The sequence below is a fragment of the Piliocolobus tephrosceles genome, chromosome 20, assembly GCF_002776525.5.
Source record: "Piliocolobus tephrosceles isolate RC106 chromosome 20, ASM277652v3, whole genome shotgun sequence".
Lineage (NCBI taxonomy): Eukaryota > Metazoa > Chordata > Mammalia > Primates > Cercopithecidae > Piliocolobus > Piliocolobus tephrosceles.
The window spans coordinates 57,860,553-57,877,844 of record NC_045453.1 but is presented as its reverse complement, the minus strand read 5'-3'; the positions used below and the strand labels follow the sequence as shown (position 1 = coordinate 57,877,844).

Genomic DNA, 17,292 nt, shown 5'->3' with positions numbered 1-17,292 from the left:
AACCCAGCCTGGGCAATTTAGGGAAACCCTGATTCTAAAAAATAAAATAAAATATTTATTTTTAAAAAAATCATCCAGGCTGGATATGGTGGCTCACGCACATAAATCCCAGCACTTTGGGAGGCTGAAGTAGGTGAATCTCTTTCGCCCAAGAGTTCCAGACTAGCCTGTGCAACATGGCAAAACTCCATCTCTATAAAAAAATATAAAAATTAGCCAGGTGTGGTGGTGCACACCTGTAGCCCCAGCTACTTGGGAGACTGAGGTGGGAGGATCACTTGAATATGGGAGGTTGAGGCTGCAATGAACTATGATTGCACCACTGCACTCCAGTCTGGGCAACAGAGGTGGGTACATGCAGCCGCCATGCAGGTGTCTCAAAAAAAAAAAGATCACCCAGCACCATGAGATCTGTTAGAAAAAAACAAAATCCTTCAAGAAGAACCCCCCATCTCAAACTCTGCTTCTAGGGAACCCGACCCAAGACATTCTTTGTCAGTGCATGGACACATCTTCAAGTGTTTTTGCTTGATCCCCAAAACCTTGGGACCAGGGATTAGCCCTTAATGGCCATCATCACTCTTCTGCCCCCTGCTGGGGAAAGGTGGGGCCTGAGTGTACACGTTTGTGTTCATTTCTCCCCATTCAACAGGAGACTTGCAGTGGGGTGGGGGTGAGCATGGCTGCATGAACCCACCTCTGAGGAGACCCAGTAAGGACGCAGGGAGGAGACGGCCAAAAATAGCACTCCCACCTGCTCCTCTCTGTTTCTTGTTCTTGTTCTCCCATGTGGCAAGTCGCCATCCAGCTGGCTGGGCTGCTCCAGCCTGCCTTCCCCATTCCCTGTATTGGGGTGCCCATGTCAGGAGTCTAACCTAATGTTTGGGGGGCTGGGCATCCTCTGGTCAGAAGAAGTGGGGCCTCTCCTGTGTCAGCAAGAAAAGCCACTCTCTGGCGTATTGGCGGTGCCGACCTGGCCCACATATTGTTGGGGAAACTGAAGCAGGCGGTTGTTTACAGCCCAGATTATCATAAGCCAGTCCGTTTTCCTAAGGAACAGGAATGGCCAGGCCTGCAGGAGCTGCTGAGATGCTGCTAAGGCAGGGAGGGACATGGCTGGAGCCGAGCAACTGACTGGCCAAGGCTTGCTGAGGACAGACGGTGCTGAAGTCAAGGGGCGGACTGTGTGATTAATAGCACTCTTTTGGCATCACCAGAAGGAACTTGTTCTTGGCAGATTGACAGAATTCACAGCCAGCCTTGCTCCATAACTTGTAGACGACCATGAAATATCAGGCTGCACCTCAGCCTCCCCCATCCTCCTACCCTCTCCTCCACTGGGACTTTTCTATCCATAGTAAGCCATTCCCCTGGCCACAGAGATACAGAGGAGTAAAAACACCCCATCCTTCTAGATATTCAGTCTCCTCCCACCCTGCCAGCAGGGCTAGGAGAGAAGGAATTCCCAGCCCCAGACTCCCTTCCTCTCCCCCAGTTTGCTCAGCTGCTCACGCAATGGCCCTAATCTTGGAGCTCAGTAGCAGCCCTCCCCAGGAGAGGCTGGGACCTCTGTCCTTCATGGTCCTCTTTGCTACATTATAAAGGGTCAGCAAGCCTCTCTAATACAGTACACTTGAGCTGAGACCTGAAGACCCTGTGAGGGAGTGAGCCATGCATCTGTTTGAGGAAAGAAAATTCCAGGCAGAGGGAAAAGCATGTGCAAAGGCCCTGAGGCAGCAGGGTGCCTGGCAAGTTGGAGAGACACCCAGGAAGTTAGGACTGCCAAAGTGGAGAAGGGGAGGAGGAGAGTGGTAAGAGATAAGGCCGTTTTGAAGGGGACACAATCATGGAAACCTGTTAGGAGGTGACCTGGATACGGTCCAGATCTCAGATGGATTGTGAAGACTTGAAGGGGTGAGTCGAGGGCACCATGGGGCCTGCTGTGCCAAGCCAAGTCTCTTGCCTTCCTTGCATCACCAATTTTCTGTGGTGAGAGGTAACTGATAGGGTCCTCTCACTTCAGATGCACCAGGCATAGGTCAGAAGTCCTTCTGTGCCCTTGTGTTTGCCTTGGGATCCTTGAGCTACCTGGGGCTGGCCCCTGACTCCCTTCTGTAGCTGAGGGGCAGGTGAAGGGAGCACAGCTCCTAGAGCAACGGAGGCTGCCTGATGGAGCCCAAGTTAGGGAGATGAGCCACAGGCCTGTCCCGCATCCTCTTGCCTCCTGTAGGCCTCCACCATGCCCCACCCATTTCTCTTTGACTCTTTGTTTGCCTCCTCTTCTTCCTTCTCTCTTCCCACATTCCATCTTTCTCCCCCTTCTTTCTCCTCTTTGTTATCACTTCTTAACTCACTTATTTCCTGATTTGTGGTTTTGGAATGGCCACACCCCAAGCTCTGAGTGACCAAGGCTGCAGTTCTGCCCCATGGCCAGGCTGGACCCTGATCCAAGCATAAGCCTCTCGGCTCTGGGGCCACACTGACAAATGGCTCCTGGGTGTGAGCAGAGCAGCACTAACAGCAGGGGAGAGAAGGTTCCCAGGCAGTGGCCGTGCTGTCTGGGAGTCCCAGCACTGAGCCGCCTGGGCTTTGCCTACTGGGCTCCACACTGACTTTCAGAGACTCAAGACCCTGTTCTCCTAGGTGACCAGTTGCAAAGTGAGGGAAGTCCTACCCTCCAGTGTGCACAGGGTGCACGGCAGGCCTGGGCTCAGGTGGGGGCAGAGATGGGCTTAGGGACTCAGAGACTTCCTCAGGGACTCTGGGGGTCTGCCAGGGTCTGGGAGAGGATCGGGCCATGCAGGAAGGGGCCACGTCCCATGGCAGGCCTCAAGATCCCCTCGTGGCCAGTATCCAAGACATGGAAGTGAGCCTGGGGGATGTGTGTAGGTGCTAAGGGCTTCGGTGAGATGGAAAGCTGAACACGTGGCTTCTGACTACGGCCCTTAACCCTGGCCCCAGCCCGACCTCTGACCCAGGCAAGAAATAACGTGGACTCTGGGGCCAAAGTAGTTGGGTTACAATGCCGGATCTGACACTTATAAGCTGGGGGGACTTTGGTCATATTACTCAACCTCTCTGGTGCCTCAGTTTTCTCATCTGTAAATGGGGCTGCTAATAGCATCTACCTCATAGGACTGTTGGGGGATAAGATGATTCGAACAGCACCTGGCACGCAGGATATATGTGTTTGTGATTAGTTAATTAAGGTGGGAGAGTGGGAATGGGAAAAACAAAACAGACTGAGGGAGGTTTGGGAGATTGGAGTGTCTGAGTGGGGCATGAGGAGGAGCCGAGGCTGATGCTCAGGTTCCTGACTTGGACTCCAGAGGACAGACAGAGATGCCATTTGCCAAGATGAAGAATTTGCGGGGAGTGGCAGGCTCGAGGGGAGAAGCAGAAAGGTGGGCCTAGAAGAGGAGGACAGTGTGGCCGGGGTGTGGGAGTGTGGGAGATGGACTAATGTCCCCAAGACGTCCAGACCTGTGAATGTCACCTTCCGTGGCACAGGGATCCTGAGATGGGCAGATTGTCCTGGAGAACCCAGGCAGGCACGAAGGAACGACAAGACTCCTCAGACGGGAAGGAGGGAGGCAGGAGGCTCAGCTAGAGAGGGAAAGGTGGCACCGGAAGCGGCAGTCGGACCATTCTGCGGATGGATGGAGGCAGGGCCACGAAGCTGAGGCATCCAGTGGTTCTCTAGAAGGTGGAAGGGGACAGGGAAAGAATTCTCCCCAAGTCTCCAGAGGAAATGTGGCTTGCTGAGTCTTGGCTGTTAGGACTTCCGGCCTTCAGTACTGGGAGGTAATATATTCTTTGAAGCCACTCAGTTTATGGTAATTTGTTACAGCAGCAACAGGAAATGAATACAGGCCATCTGAGGGGCTGCTGGGACCTTAGCAGCTGGACTTGGGGCTGGAGCTGAAGAGGGCTTGTCTGGAAATGTGGATCTGAAGGGCAGAGGGGTCTCCGAGGAAGGCTGAGAAGGAGCAACCAGAGGACCAGGATGGGGATGGGAGAGAGATATTAAGGATCATAAGAAGAAAGGGGAGAGGGACAAACTGACATATAGGAGTGAATGAAGGACTTAAAAGAGACCCCTAGCCAGATGTGGTCTCAGCTACTGGGGAGGCTGAGTTGTGGGAGATTGCTTGAGCCCAGGAGTTGGAGGCTGCAATGACTGCACCCCAGCCTGGGCAACAGAGTAAGACCCCATCTCTTTCTTTAAAAACAATTAAAGCAAAATTTTCACTCCGTTATTCTTCTCTGAGAGACTCTGTCTCTTGAAAAAAAGAAAGAAAGAAAGTAAAAAGAGCCCTCTGAATGTGAGGATCTGGCAGCCTCCAGTGACAGTGCCAAGGCAGATCCAGGGAATTGTGTGCCCTTAGCCCTGGGGCAGGTGTGAGAATGGCAGGAGCTACCCTGAGTGGGGCTGATGCATGTGGCAGGTGGAAAAAGGTGTTCTAATCAAGACAATGTCAGGACTTTTATTTATTTTTATTTATTTTTTTGAGATGGAGTCTTGCTCTGTCATCCAGGTTGGAGTGCAATGGCTCCATCTCGGCTCCCTGCAACCTCCGCCTCCCAGGTTCAAACGATTCTCCTGCCTCAGCCTCGCAAGTAGCTGGGACTACAGGCGCATGTGACCATGCCTGGCTAATTTTTGTATGTATGTATGTATGTATGTATGTATGTATGTATGTATGTATTTTAGTAGAGATGGGGTTTCGCCATGTTGGCCAGGCTGGTCTCAAAATCCTGACCTCAGGTGAAACACCTGCCTCAACCTCCCAAAGTGCTGGGATTACAGGTGTGAGCCACCACGCCCAGCTGACAGGATATTCTTTTAAGAGTTAAGAGGGTCGGCCGGGTGCAGTGGCTCAAGCCTGTAATCCCAGAACTTTGGGAGGCCGAGGTGGGCAGATCACTTGAGGTCAGGAGTTTGAGACCAGCCTGGCCAACATGGTGAAACTCCGTCTCTACTAAAAATTTAAAACATTAGTCAGGCATGGTGGTGGGCGCCTGTAGTCCCAGCTACTTGGGAGGTTGAGGCAGGAGAATCACTTGAACCTGGGAGGTGGAGGTTGCAGTGAGCAGAGATCATGCCACTGCACTCCAACCTGGGCGACAGAGCAAGACTCTGTCTCAAAAAATAAAAAACAAATAAAATAAAATAAAATAAAGCAGCTACTAATCTTTTAAAAAAAGATTAAGAGGGTAAGTAGCAAAGAATATGAAAGACTACAGCACTAAGTGGGGGAAGGCTGAGGACAAAGGGGTTCACGTGATTGAGGGAGAATCTTTAAGAAAGCTCTGGACATGTTGATGTGCTGTGTGTGTGGACAGGAGACAGGTGGGAGACAAAGACGGTTGAGGAGTAACTGAAAGAGTAAGGCTCCTTAGAAAGGAAAAAGGGTTGAGAGAGAGTCAGAGCTCACAGAGAATCTGCAGGACTTTTGGGGAGACCCTGAGGGCTGCATCGAGGCAGCAGCCTGACTATGGAAAGTGTGACTTTTCTCCAGCAAGTGCTCAGCTAGACTTTGGTTTGCACTAGTTTGCTACAATTTCAGAAATGCTGTGATCTCTCTTTGGAATATTTACACCATGAAAATAGGCAGACGCTATAAATCAGCCTCCATCTCAGAGCCAATTGTTAAAAATTTACCAGGACGTCATAGGGAGGAATGGTGTAATTCAGGATGTGGGGCTCACAGAATTAGGAGGAAGTGAGGGAATTAAAGACGGCAAGAGAGGATGAGGCGACAGATCATGCGAGCTGGCTAAGGAAGGGATGCGTAATCGACTGGGAGGCAAGGTGAGGGCAGGGATTTGAAGGCCTGGTCAAGGCTGGAGTTGATAAGCAGGTGTAATGGGAGCCAAGCAGGGAGGACAGGAGCAGATGGACTCAGGAGGAAGAGCTTCACTGAGAATTCTGGGGGAGGGAGATTAAAATGGGCACACGGACCAGGGCATAGGCCTTGGAGGAGGGGAGGAGGGGAAAGTCACTGTAGTCTCAAGGCCAGAGTGTCATCATGGGTCATCCTCAGTCCAGTGGAGTCGCACTGATGACCAGGGTAGGGGTGGGAGTGGGGAGAAAACAATGTGATTCCGATGCCCAGATCTTTAATGAATGGAGCAGGGTGATCAACAGTTCGTCAGATGTTTGGGACAAACATAGCAGGAGCTGGGCAGAGGACAAGATCTTCAGGGGAGGCGGAGGAGGAATATATGCCCAAGGACAGAAGCCCCCAACAGTGTTGTGTTTTTCTTCTACCAAAAATAAAATGTATTTCCTAGATCTGTCCATTGAATCAGTGACCAACTCAGTATCAATGAACAGCTCAGACAGTCTTCTTCCATTTAAAGAGACTAGGGCTCTTTAGAGAAATGGCTAATTCCAGGTCTAGGGCAGAAAAAATGCAAGCTGAACCTGAAGCATCTTATCAGACCAGAAAGTAAAGAAGAGCTCAAGATGCTCCAGGTTCTGCCAAAGATCTCAGAAGCCAACTGGAAGGAGTACCCACTGGCCGAGCCCAAAACAATGATGTCTGTGATGTGCTGGAACAGCAAGGATGTCTAAAAATAATGACATTACCATGGTACTAAAACAGTCTCAGTGGTCACGTCTGGAAAGAATGCTAGAGAACTGACTCTTCCTCTGATAAATAAAGAGGAATATTGAATATCTTCCCTGCCTTTCCTGTACAGATTCTATTTAAACGAAACAGTTAGTGGTGAAATCATTTTAGAATGCTAGTGAATAAATGCAGAAGGAATGACAGAATTAGAACATCCTTACTTCAAGCCCCAGTGATATAACGGGTCCAGGCCATGGTCAATGGCTGCCAAAACCAGCGGGTGAAAGGCTGATGGGTCACTTTGTAATGGACAGAGCAGGCTGACAGCACATGAACTCTGGTCGATCTTGACATCACAAAAGAGAAGAATTCTTGCCAGACCAAACCTGCACCCAGGAAGTACAGGGAACAGAGGGACATGTTAAATGGCACTGTGGAGATGCAAACTCCAGACTGTGGGATACACCTGGGGACAATCTGGTTTCTTCACTAAATAAATGGAAAGAAAAAAAAAGCAGTGGAGGCTTACCAAGTAAAGAAACCTAGCAGGCAAATCGACCATATGTGATGTGTGCTCCTTCTGTTTATTCTGCTTCAAACCAACCAACCAAAAATTTACGAGGCAACTACTTACTTCAACACTAAGTAGATATTTGATGATATTAAATGATTTTATTTTATGTGTTATAATGGATTGTGGCCTTTTTTTTTTTTACAGTTATTATCTTCTAGAACTATACATTGAAGGATTTACAGATGAAGGGATACTGTATCTGGATGTTCTTCAAAATAATCTACAGTGGCCGGGCGCAGTGGCTCATGCCTGTGATCCCAGCACTTTGGGAGGCCAAGGCGGGTGGATCACCTGAGGTCAGGAGTTAGATATCAGCCTGGCCAACATGGTGAAACCCCATCTCTACTAAAAATACAAAAATTAGCTGGGCATGGTGGTGCACGCCTATAATCCCAGCTACCTGGGAGGTTGAGGCAGGAGAATCACTTGAATCCGGGAGGCGAAAGTTGCAGTAAGCTTGCAGTAAGCTGAGATTGCGCCACTGCACTCCATACTGAGAGACAGAGAGACTCCATCTCAAAAAAAAAAAAAAAAAAAAAAAAAAAAATCCAAAATAATCTGGAGTGACGTGAAAGTGGGTGAGGATGGAAAGAATCGAGGTTAGCTTTGGGTTGAAGCTGGGTCACAGGTACACAGGGGTTCATTACACTAACAGGGGTTCTTTCTACCAATGTATCTGTTTGAAACTTTCCATGATAAAAACATGAAAAATCACCAACCCTAGCTCATTGTTTACTCATAATAATCACTCAATAAATATTAACTGTCCTGTTAAAGATTTGTTTTAGGTCACAAAAATGGGGAATCACCCCCAACCCATGACAGATAAGAAGAGTTGTCTTTAAATAGAGGGCTGTTATGCTAAGCGAAATAAGCCAGTCACAGAAGGAGAAATACTGCATGATTCCACTTATATGGGAGTCTCTAAAATACTCAAATTCATAGACTCAAAGAGTGGGATGGTGGTTTCCAGGGGAGAAAGCGGCCCAGGAAATTGGGAATTGCTATTCAATGGGCATAAGGTTTCAGTATGGCAAGATAGATAAGTTCTAGGGATCTGATATGCAACAGTGTGCTGTAGTTAATGATATGATATTTACACTTAAAAGTGTGTTAAGAGGGTAGTTTTCATGCTACATGCTCTTGCCACAATAAAATAAAATTAAAATAATAAATAAATGGAGGGCTGTGCTTTGCCACCCAGATCCTTGGCATGGCAGGATGGGAACAGAACATGGATTCTACCGTTTTCTTCTTCTGCACACATTTACTGAGCACCTATTATGTGCCAGGTGCCACAAAAGCACAGACAGGAGATGTAATGCCAGCCCTTTCTTAAGGCTTTTGGTCCAGGAGACAATGATGCCATTACTGAGGACCTACCACAAAGCACCCCTCGCCTCTCCCCTTCATCCACAGACCCCCGCACAACCTCAGGCAGCCTGTGGAGATGAGTCCTTTAGCACCTGGCCGATTCTCAGACATATGCATAATCCACTCTCCACACGGGGCCACCAAAGTATGCCTTCCAGCTTGGACACCAATCACTAAGCATGGCTCACAGTCTCCCTCCTGCCTCCTCCTGCCTTCTCTCTAGCTGTAACGAAGGCATAACATGTAGACAGTTAAATTTAGAAAGTATGTGTATCTGAAGCACACAGCCTCATGGCCTTGTATATGCAGGCACCAATGTCATCACTGCCCAGATCAAGGTATGGAACTGTCCCAGCCCTTCAGAAAGTTTTCTAGCATTCTCTTCCAGTTAGTATACTCACTGCACACACACAGGTGGGTAACCACTATCCTGGATTTTATCACCATTGATAAGTTTCCCCTGTTTTTGAACTTCATCTACACAGAATCATAAGGTGTGTACACTTTTAGTTTCAGATCTGGCTTATTTTGCCCGGTGTAAACATCTATGAAATTCATCCATGTGCACATCAGTAGTTTGCTATTTTTCCTTGTGCAGTGGTCCAGTCTATGAATACACGGTTTATTTATCCATTCTCCTGCAGCCGGCAACCAGCCTCATCTCTTGACCCCTCTTCTCATAGGCTACACATTTTAGGTCTCCCAAACCACATAGCAACCCAGCAATACTGCTTGCTACTCCTGTGCCTACATATGTGTAGTTCCCTTTGCCCTCACACTTCATGATACATATCTGAATATTGACAATTACAGTGCATTGTGATAAAAGTTCATGCAGTGTTTCAGGAGTACATGGGACATCTAAGTCTGGGGGTGGTGATGGACACAGTCACTGTCACAGAGCACAGACTGACAAGGTAGGAGAGAGGCTCAGGTGTGGCTCACGGATGGCTGGAGTGGGACATTGGCTGGGCTGTCCTGGGACTTCTGATATCAGAGCCTCTGCCCAGCTTGTATGCCTTGAGGTGCATTTGAAGGGGGGCCCTTTGCTCTGAGTCTCTGGGCTGCTTTGAGTGGATGGCATTTGGAGGGCGGAGGTCAGTGATGCTCGGTGACTGCCCAACAGGAGAGAGCTGGGATTGAAGGCCTGGGGTCTGTGAGTGGTCACTAGGAATGACAGGGGTGGGGCTGGTGTGTGTGTGTGTGTGTGTGTGTAGGTCTCGGCAGACAGTCCACCTCTGGGCATGGCTGGAGGACGCTTGCCAGGCAGCCCAAAGCCAAACGCTGCGAGACGCTGCCGCCATGAAAATAGGCAGGAGGGACACGGCCTCTGGAGGCTCCTGGGAGAGGAGGAAGCTTTTCTGCAGGTGGGTGCTTGCCTGGGGCAGGGTTTCCCCAGCCCCTCCGGTACCCCTCACACCCACAGGGAGGATAATCTGCATTCTACACCAAACAACTGGCCTAGACCTGTAGGGGATTCTCCACGAAGTGTCTCGGCGCAGAGGCTGCAGAGGCTTTTATCAGGGACTTTTCCAACCGGCCCACCTGTCCCAAAGACGCAGCCCCGCCCCAGCCACGCCCCCTCTATCTGGGTCCTCCCTGGAAGCCCGCAGGCAGCAGGCTCTCACTGCGGCCCCTCCCACACCCACTCTGCAAGTCTGGGCTCCTCAGGGCATCCGGCTGAAGGATCCCGTTGAGGAGGGCAGATGTAGACAATTCCCTGTGATTTTCCATGGCACCCAGCCCTGCACCAGCTTGCTGCGGTGAGGGTAGGGGATTGTACCTGGCATGGGCGGGGCTTCCAAGAGCGCCTCCTCCACAGGCCCCAGGGATTGGTGTCCCTACGTTCCATCTCCAAAGCAGAGCACCTCTGACTGAAAGTGGAGCACCTCTGACTGAAAGCGGAGCATTACTAGCTATCCCCCCGGTCACAGGCAGGGAACAGGACTGTCGTGGGTCACTATGCACGGAGCAAATGGCTCAACTGGACATCGCCACGGAACGCGGCAGGAGGGTGCCCTCCCGTCTCTCTAGGCGCGGGGCGTTCTACATGCACCTCCGCACCTCCCGCACCAGCAGCTTCCTGGGGGTCCCAGAGGAGCCGGTGCTGCCCTCCCTGGCCTTGCTCCCTGAAATCGCAGCATCGGGGCACTTGAGGTCTAAGGTGCTCGTTGACCCTCTGCCTGCCTTGGGGACATGCCCTGCAGTTTGTCCTCACAGGGAAAGTGGGGCAGCTGGAAGTATGGTGGATGATCCCCAGCTACTCTCTGGGATTCTCTGGCTTTTAGGTGCCACATCTGTGTCCCAGTCTCTCCCAGCCAGTGACTTGGGTCCTTAGATGCCCCCACTGTTCAGGACAGCCCGCCTGTGGTGCTGCCTCTCTGGCCTGACCACAGCATTCCAGGTTTACAGGTGACAGCCCATGGTTCACAGTGCCAATGTTCTTCGGGGACTCCAGGCCCTTCCCTGAGGCTCTTGATGCCCTCCAGGCCACTGTGGCTGCTGCTACCACCTGGCTTCGTGTGCGGAAGTGTGAGTGAGGGCACCCCAGGTCTGCTGCGGCCCTACTGGGTGCCTTTACTTCCAGGGCCTATGTGGGCCCATTTCTTGCTGGCATACACATTGTTTCTCAATCTCTCCATCTCTGGTGCTGTCACAGCTGGTGTGGTGATCAGAACGTGGGAGAAGGCAGGTACCACCTCAACAGCCATCCTGCTCCTCCTGGCTGCCTCTTTTGCTACCTCCTTTGGGTCTTTCAACATCAATGCTCCCCGAAGCTCTGTCCTGAGATCCTTTCTTCTCTTCTCTCCCCTCCTCTTTCTGGGAGACTGCACCCCATGCTCCTGCAACCATCCCAATCTTTGATCCCTGCATCCAAGTTTCCAATGTTCTCTATCCCCTACCACATACCTGGTATCTCCATACCAACAAATGCCAGCCCCTGGGGGTCCACATTTCCCCCAAAAGTTGCTGCTCCGTGTTCCCTGTTCCTTTAAAGGCGTATCCCTCCTCCCAGGCCTGGGCCTCATGCTGGGGATGTCAGGATCTCCTGGCCCCCTCTCCTTCCTGCACAACCTCAGACCCCTCCTGCTCCAAATGAGCTCTGCCCTCCCTTTCTGCTGCTTCTGCCCTCTAAGCCATGCTGGGGCAGATTGTAATATTTTGTTTCCTTGTTTGGCCTCTGTCCTGTTTGCTCATCATTGCCAGATTCAACTCAATTCAACTCCACCAGTGTCCCTGGGCTCTGCTCTGAGGCACTCGGAAAGGTGCCCTGAGAAGCCTGGTGCAGCACAGACCATTAGGAAGCAGGAGGTAGGGCCTCCTCCACCCCGCAATTCCCTACATCATATGTGAGGCACAGCAGAAATGTAAGGATTGAGAAAGAGCTGTGCGTGCCAGCAAGGAGCAAAGGTCATGGAAACTAAGGGATGACTTCCTGGAAGAGGGAGTCATGTGATGTGGACCTCAAAGAAAACAGTGGCCTTTTGCAGTGTTGACTGGAACAAGGAAGAGGTAGAAAAACCTAACATTCAGCAGGATCAACGCACTGTGGAATACTCTCAAATGTACTGCTGTGAAAATGGCCCAGCATGGATAAATCTCAGCCACATGATGTTGGGTGAAATGGCAGATTGAAGAATGATGATGTGCATGGCATGCTGCCGTTCACAGAAATCTCAGAGACACACAAAACAGTATATTATTATGGATACAGATGTTTGCAGCAAGAGTATAAACATCTGTATGAGTGATAAACTCCAGATTTATCTCTGGGGAGGCAGGGAGAGAAAGAGGAAGGAACAGGAGGAGGGGATCTAGTTATGCTTGTTTTATTTATTTGAAAAGAGAGAGGAAGGGGTCTAAGGCAAATATGGCAAAATATTAACATCTGTTCAATATACGTGATTACATTATGTATTCTTGGATTATGTGGATTCTTGCGTTATTGTTTTCTCCTCATTTGTGCATTAAACTAAAATTTTAAAGGAAGTTAAAAGGAAAAAAAACAGGGAACTGGCATTCTACACAGGTTGGGCATTCCCTACAGGGGCCCAGTGTGAACCAAGGGACAGGGGTTGAATGAGGGTACCCAGGAGCCTGTGCAAGGCTGGAGCAGGGGTTGGGGCGATGGGCCTAGGGGATGGGCTTGGATGTCTAGAGGGGTGGGCACCAACTTTCTCCTCCCTGCTTACTTACCTCCTCCTCCTAGTGTGTTTCTTAGGTTCAGCTGCTTGCCCCATCCCTGCAACAACCTTTGGCTGGATGATTTTCAAGGGTTACTTATTCATTCCTTACCCTGTATCGAGTATCCACTACAAAAGCTACAGTTCCACGATGGCCCTATAGATAGGCATTATTACCATCACCTCTTCTCTATTTTATAGATAAAAAAGCAAGCAGAGAGGGGTTAAGGGATTTGCCCACGGTTACACAGCTAGCAGGAGAGAGGCAGAGCTGGGATTGGCGCCAGAGCCTGTAGTGCCCACTGCTGTGCTCTCTATTGCTCCCCACATACCAGGCACCATGCTGAGTGCCGTGGACTCAGTGATGACCCAGGTGACACCGCCCTGCCCTCACACAGCTTCTGGGCCAGTTCCAGAAATACACCAAGCAGCACACAGATGTAATTACAACCGATGATCTAGTGAAGGAAGAGAACCTTGTGTTTCAAGGGAGAAAACAAGGACATGACTGAGGGTCAAGGGTCCACGAAGGTCCCTCTGAAGAGGGAACATTTAAGACCTAAAGGATAGAGTTGGCCAGGAGGGACTGGGAAGGGCAGTGAAGACAGAGAACAGCAAGTGCAAAGGCCTGAGGACAGGCATGGGGTCCGGCAAGAAACCCGGAAAGGGTCAGAGGGGAGGAACCCGGAGCAGAGGGAAGCGGCAAGGCCGTGAGGGCAGAGAGGGAGACAGCTCTCATTTGAGATCTCCATTGTAGGAAGGGGGACCACATGTCTGCACGGCCCCAGTTCTAGCCTGTGGTCCTGGTGTAAATATTCAGTGTCCTATTTTGGTTCGGACAACAACGCATTTGAAGGTCACCCTCTCATAGGTGATGATAGAGAGTTTGGATTTTGTTCTCAGGACAGTGGGAAAGCACTGAGGGCTTTTAATAGGAGAGTGACACATCTAATTTATAATATATAAGGTTCACTGTGGCTGCAGTGTGGAAAGGGCTTTTGGGGGCACAGGAAGGAGGCCATTGTCTCTTTCCTGACTCAGCCTGGCAGTGTGGAAGTGTCCAGGCCTGGGAAAGGCAGAGAAGGCCCAGCTTGGGCCTACGAAGGTTGCAGCCATGGGTGGATCTGACTCCTGGCAAATTCATCCCCAAAGATGCTCTTACCCCTCTACTCCTTGCACTGGTCCAGCCTCCAGTCCCCGACCCGGGGCTTCCAAGAGAGGCCTCAAGGGGTAGGAGGCGGCCTCTGAAAACAGCTGCCCACCTCCCAGGACTGCAGGGCAGCTTGTGGAAGAAGCAGGAAAGCTCCCCGGAAGAGCTCAAGGACTCAGTAAGCTCAACAAATAACGATTAACAATATGAACTTTCCGTTTGATAATTTATCCCTATCCCTGCGTTTCTCATCGCTACACAACCTCCTTCCTTTCCAAGAGGGGATTTCAGAAATCAGAGCCCAAGGCACTCAGAAACACAGCTGGGGAGGGTCTCAAAATGGGGCCAGCTTCCAAACTGAATGAGTGCTGGGGAAAAGCGGGTGGCTTCCGGCATCTGCTAACGTACCTGTTGACTGGCCAGGGCTTGCTGCCCATGAATGAACACATGTAGGCCCACCCACTCTGTGCACCCACCTCCCGGGAGGGGGATCTGTAGGGGGACACATACACTGCCGACCACATATGGGCAGATGCCCGCCCAGATTTTCACAGACGTTTTATTTTTAGAGGGGCCAGCAGCATAAGCTCAAGGCTTGGAAGAGAAGAAGGGAAGGACAGAAAAGTTAGAAGCCTGTGAAACAAACCTGGCGAGGATGAAGACCCTCTCCTTGGCCCTCCATAAAATGGTGCATGCACACCTGCCTCTTAGGAGACTCAGGACTTGCTAAGCCAGCCTTCCAGGTTCAGGTGGGGGTCGCCTAAGTCTGGGTGCCACGAGGACACCGCCATAGGCTCAAGGAGAACAGGAGGGGCCGGTGGGAGAGGGGTCACTCACCGAGCGGCAGGACAAAGAAGAAAGGGAACCAGCAGAGCACGAAGACGCCCACGACGATGGCCAGCGTCTTGGCCGCTTTCTTCTCGCGGGAGAACTTGAGCAGGCGCACGGAGAGCGAGCTGCGGAAGGTGTGGCCCTTGGCACTGCGCATGCCGTGCGCCCCGTCGGCGCCCGTGGCCGCGCCGCGACAGTGGATGCGCAGCACCACCTCGGAGGCCTTGCCTCGCTCACGCTTGACGCCCGCCTCGAGGCTGCGCGTGGTGCTGCGCGCGACCACGTACACGCGGCAATACATGACCACGATGACCGCCATGGGCAGGTAGAAGGAGCACACGGAGGAGAAGACAGCGTAGCCCGCCTCCTCGGTGATACCGCAGAAGCGCTCGTCAGGGGGCACAGGCTCCTTCCAGCCCAGCAGGGGCCCTACGGACACCACCAGGGCTACGACCCAAAGCAGCGCCAGGATGGCGGCCGCCTTGCGCTCGGTCATGATGGCTGGGTACTTGAGTGAGTGGCGCACGCCCACGTACCGGTCCACGGAGATGGTGCAGAGGCTGAGGATGGAGGCCGTGCAGCACAGCACGTCCACGGCGGCCCACACGTCGCAGAAGGCCCGGCCAAAGGCCCAGAAGCCCAGAACCTCCATGGTGGCCGAGAAGGGCAGTACCGTGGCACTCAGCAGCAGGTCGGCCACGGCCAGGTTCACGATGAAATAGTTGGTGACAGTCTGCAGGTGTCGGTTGCAGGCCACTGAGAGGATGACAAGCAAGTTACCTGCCACGGCCATAAGGATGAAGGCTGCCAGGAAGACGCCCACGCCCACGCCCTGCGCGCTCACCACCAGTCCTCCGACGGCCGCCGTGCCATTCACGTCGCTGCCCGGGCCAGCGCTCCCCGGCTCCCCCGCGGAGCTCCGGTTGTCCTCGCCGCTGCCTGCGCCCACCACGCCGCCGCCGCCGCCCGCGCCCCCCGGCACGCCGCCCACCGCCGGGCCCTCCGAGGGGGCCGCGCCGCCCGCGCCGCCCCCGCCGCCTCCCGCGCTGGAGCCCCCTGCACTGCTGTCCGGGCGGGGTCCCTCGAAACTGACGCTCAGGAGATCGCGGAAAGTCATCTCAACGCGCAGCCGTCGGTGGCCGGGCCGGGACGCAGAACCAGCGGCCGGCAGGGAGGGGAGCACAGGGCATAGCCGCGGGGCTCCAGATGCAGCTCCACACACGGGTCTTGGCGGGGTCCTGCCTAAGTTCCTGTGACCCGGAGCGCGGCTGTCCGAGAGCGGAGCTGCCTGGCCCGGGCGGCGGCCGGGCTCCTCGAGGCCGGCCGTGGACTAGCACCGAAGAGCTGGGGCGGGCGACGCGCGCGGCGCTCTGATCGTGCCCAGCAAGCGGGCAAAGCGGCGGCTCCGGGGCCGGGCGGTGCAGGCGGCGGCCACTGCGGCGCTCCCAACTCGGCGCGGGGGGCGGGACCGAGGAGGGGCAGCGCCAGGAAGGAGGAGGGGGCGACCCTGGCAGAGAGAGGGGCGCCACACTCCAGGGGAGTAGGGACCCTTCGCTCAGGACAAGCGCGTGTGTCGGGGTCTAGGGGGGCTGCGGCGCTGGCGCGCGCTCGGGTCCCGCAGCAGCCACCCACGCCCCTCCGCAAGTGCCCAAGTCCGCCCTCTCCCCTCGCGGTGCCCTTTGCGTGCCTTCCCGCTCCTCTCCCGGACCCCCTCCCGCTTGGTCCTCAGCGGCGTCCCTGTTCCTCCCGCCCTCTCCCCCGAGTCTCTCGGTCACTCGCTGGTGCCCTTGGGCGCGCGGTGAGTTGAAGGCGCGAGTCCCGGGTCTTCGGGATACCGGCTTTGGCCGCCAGAGAGCAGCAAGCGCCTGGGATCTGGGGACTGCGGCCCGGACGGCGCAGTGCCGCTGCGGGTTGTCACCTGGGACTGCCCACATGGATCTGCCGCACCTCCTTTTTCTCAGGCCACGGGCCAGGCAGGGTTTCAGACACCTCTGCCCAGTGCGATGTCATGAAGAGAGCCCAGGAAGGGTCGGAAACCTGTTCTGGGCTGAGGCTGGGTACCATGGGCTCAGGAACAGGATGCTGCGGCTACAGCCCTCGGACCCTGCCCAAGCCACGCTGGTCTACATGCACTGTCACCTTTCTCTGTATCAGATGCGGGAATAAATCTTTCTATAGCCACCCTAAATAAGGGGCCTTGTTCTTGTTCTGGCCTTGTTAAGAGGGAGGGTGTAAGTGCCGGAGGGTGGGAAAGGGCACTTGGCAGGATGGTTACATGGGGCGGGTGTGAGACAGTCTGGCTCCGCATCTGAATCCAGGCTCCGCCCCATATTAACTGCGAGACCTCTTTGGGCCTCAGTTCCTCATCTGTAAAATGAGAATAAGAAGTGACGTCTACCTCCTGGCCTGAGGGTTAACTGAGTAAATATGGGTGAGGGCCCCAGAGAAGTGCCTGGGTATGTCAGCGGAGTAGGGCTTGTTCAGGGCAGGCTTTTAACAGGGAGGATGGAAGGCAGAGTAGGTGTGGGGCTGTATGGACCCCGGATGCAGGTGTGGGAGAGGGTATGAGAAGCTTCTTGCGCAGCAGCAGGACTGGGTAGG

At 53.1% G+C, this 17,292-nt stretch overlaps 1 protein-coding gene across 1 annotated transcript in view; it reads right to left on the bottom strand.

Moving 5' to 3' along the window:
- The window catches only part of ADRA1D (adrenoceptor alpha 1D), a 28,425-nt gene extending 12,287 nt beyond the window's left edge, over nt 1-16,138 (bottom strand). The window contains exon 1 of the mRNA XM_023217971.3: nt 14,698-16,138. Within this exon, the coding sequence (XP_023073739.2) occupies nt 14,698-15,808 (1,111 nt within the window). The 5' untranslated portion in view covers nt 15,809-16,138. The remainder of the gene's footprint in view (nt 1-14,697) is intronic.
- Between the last annotated feature and the right edge of the window lie 1,154 nt (nt 16,139-17,292).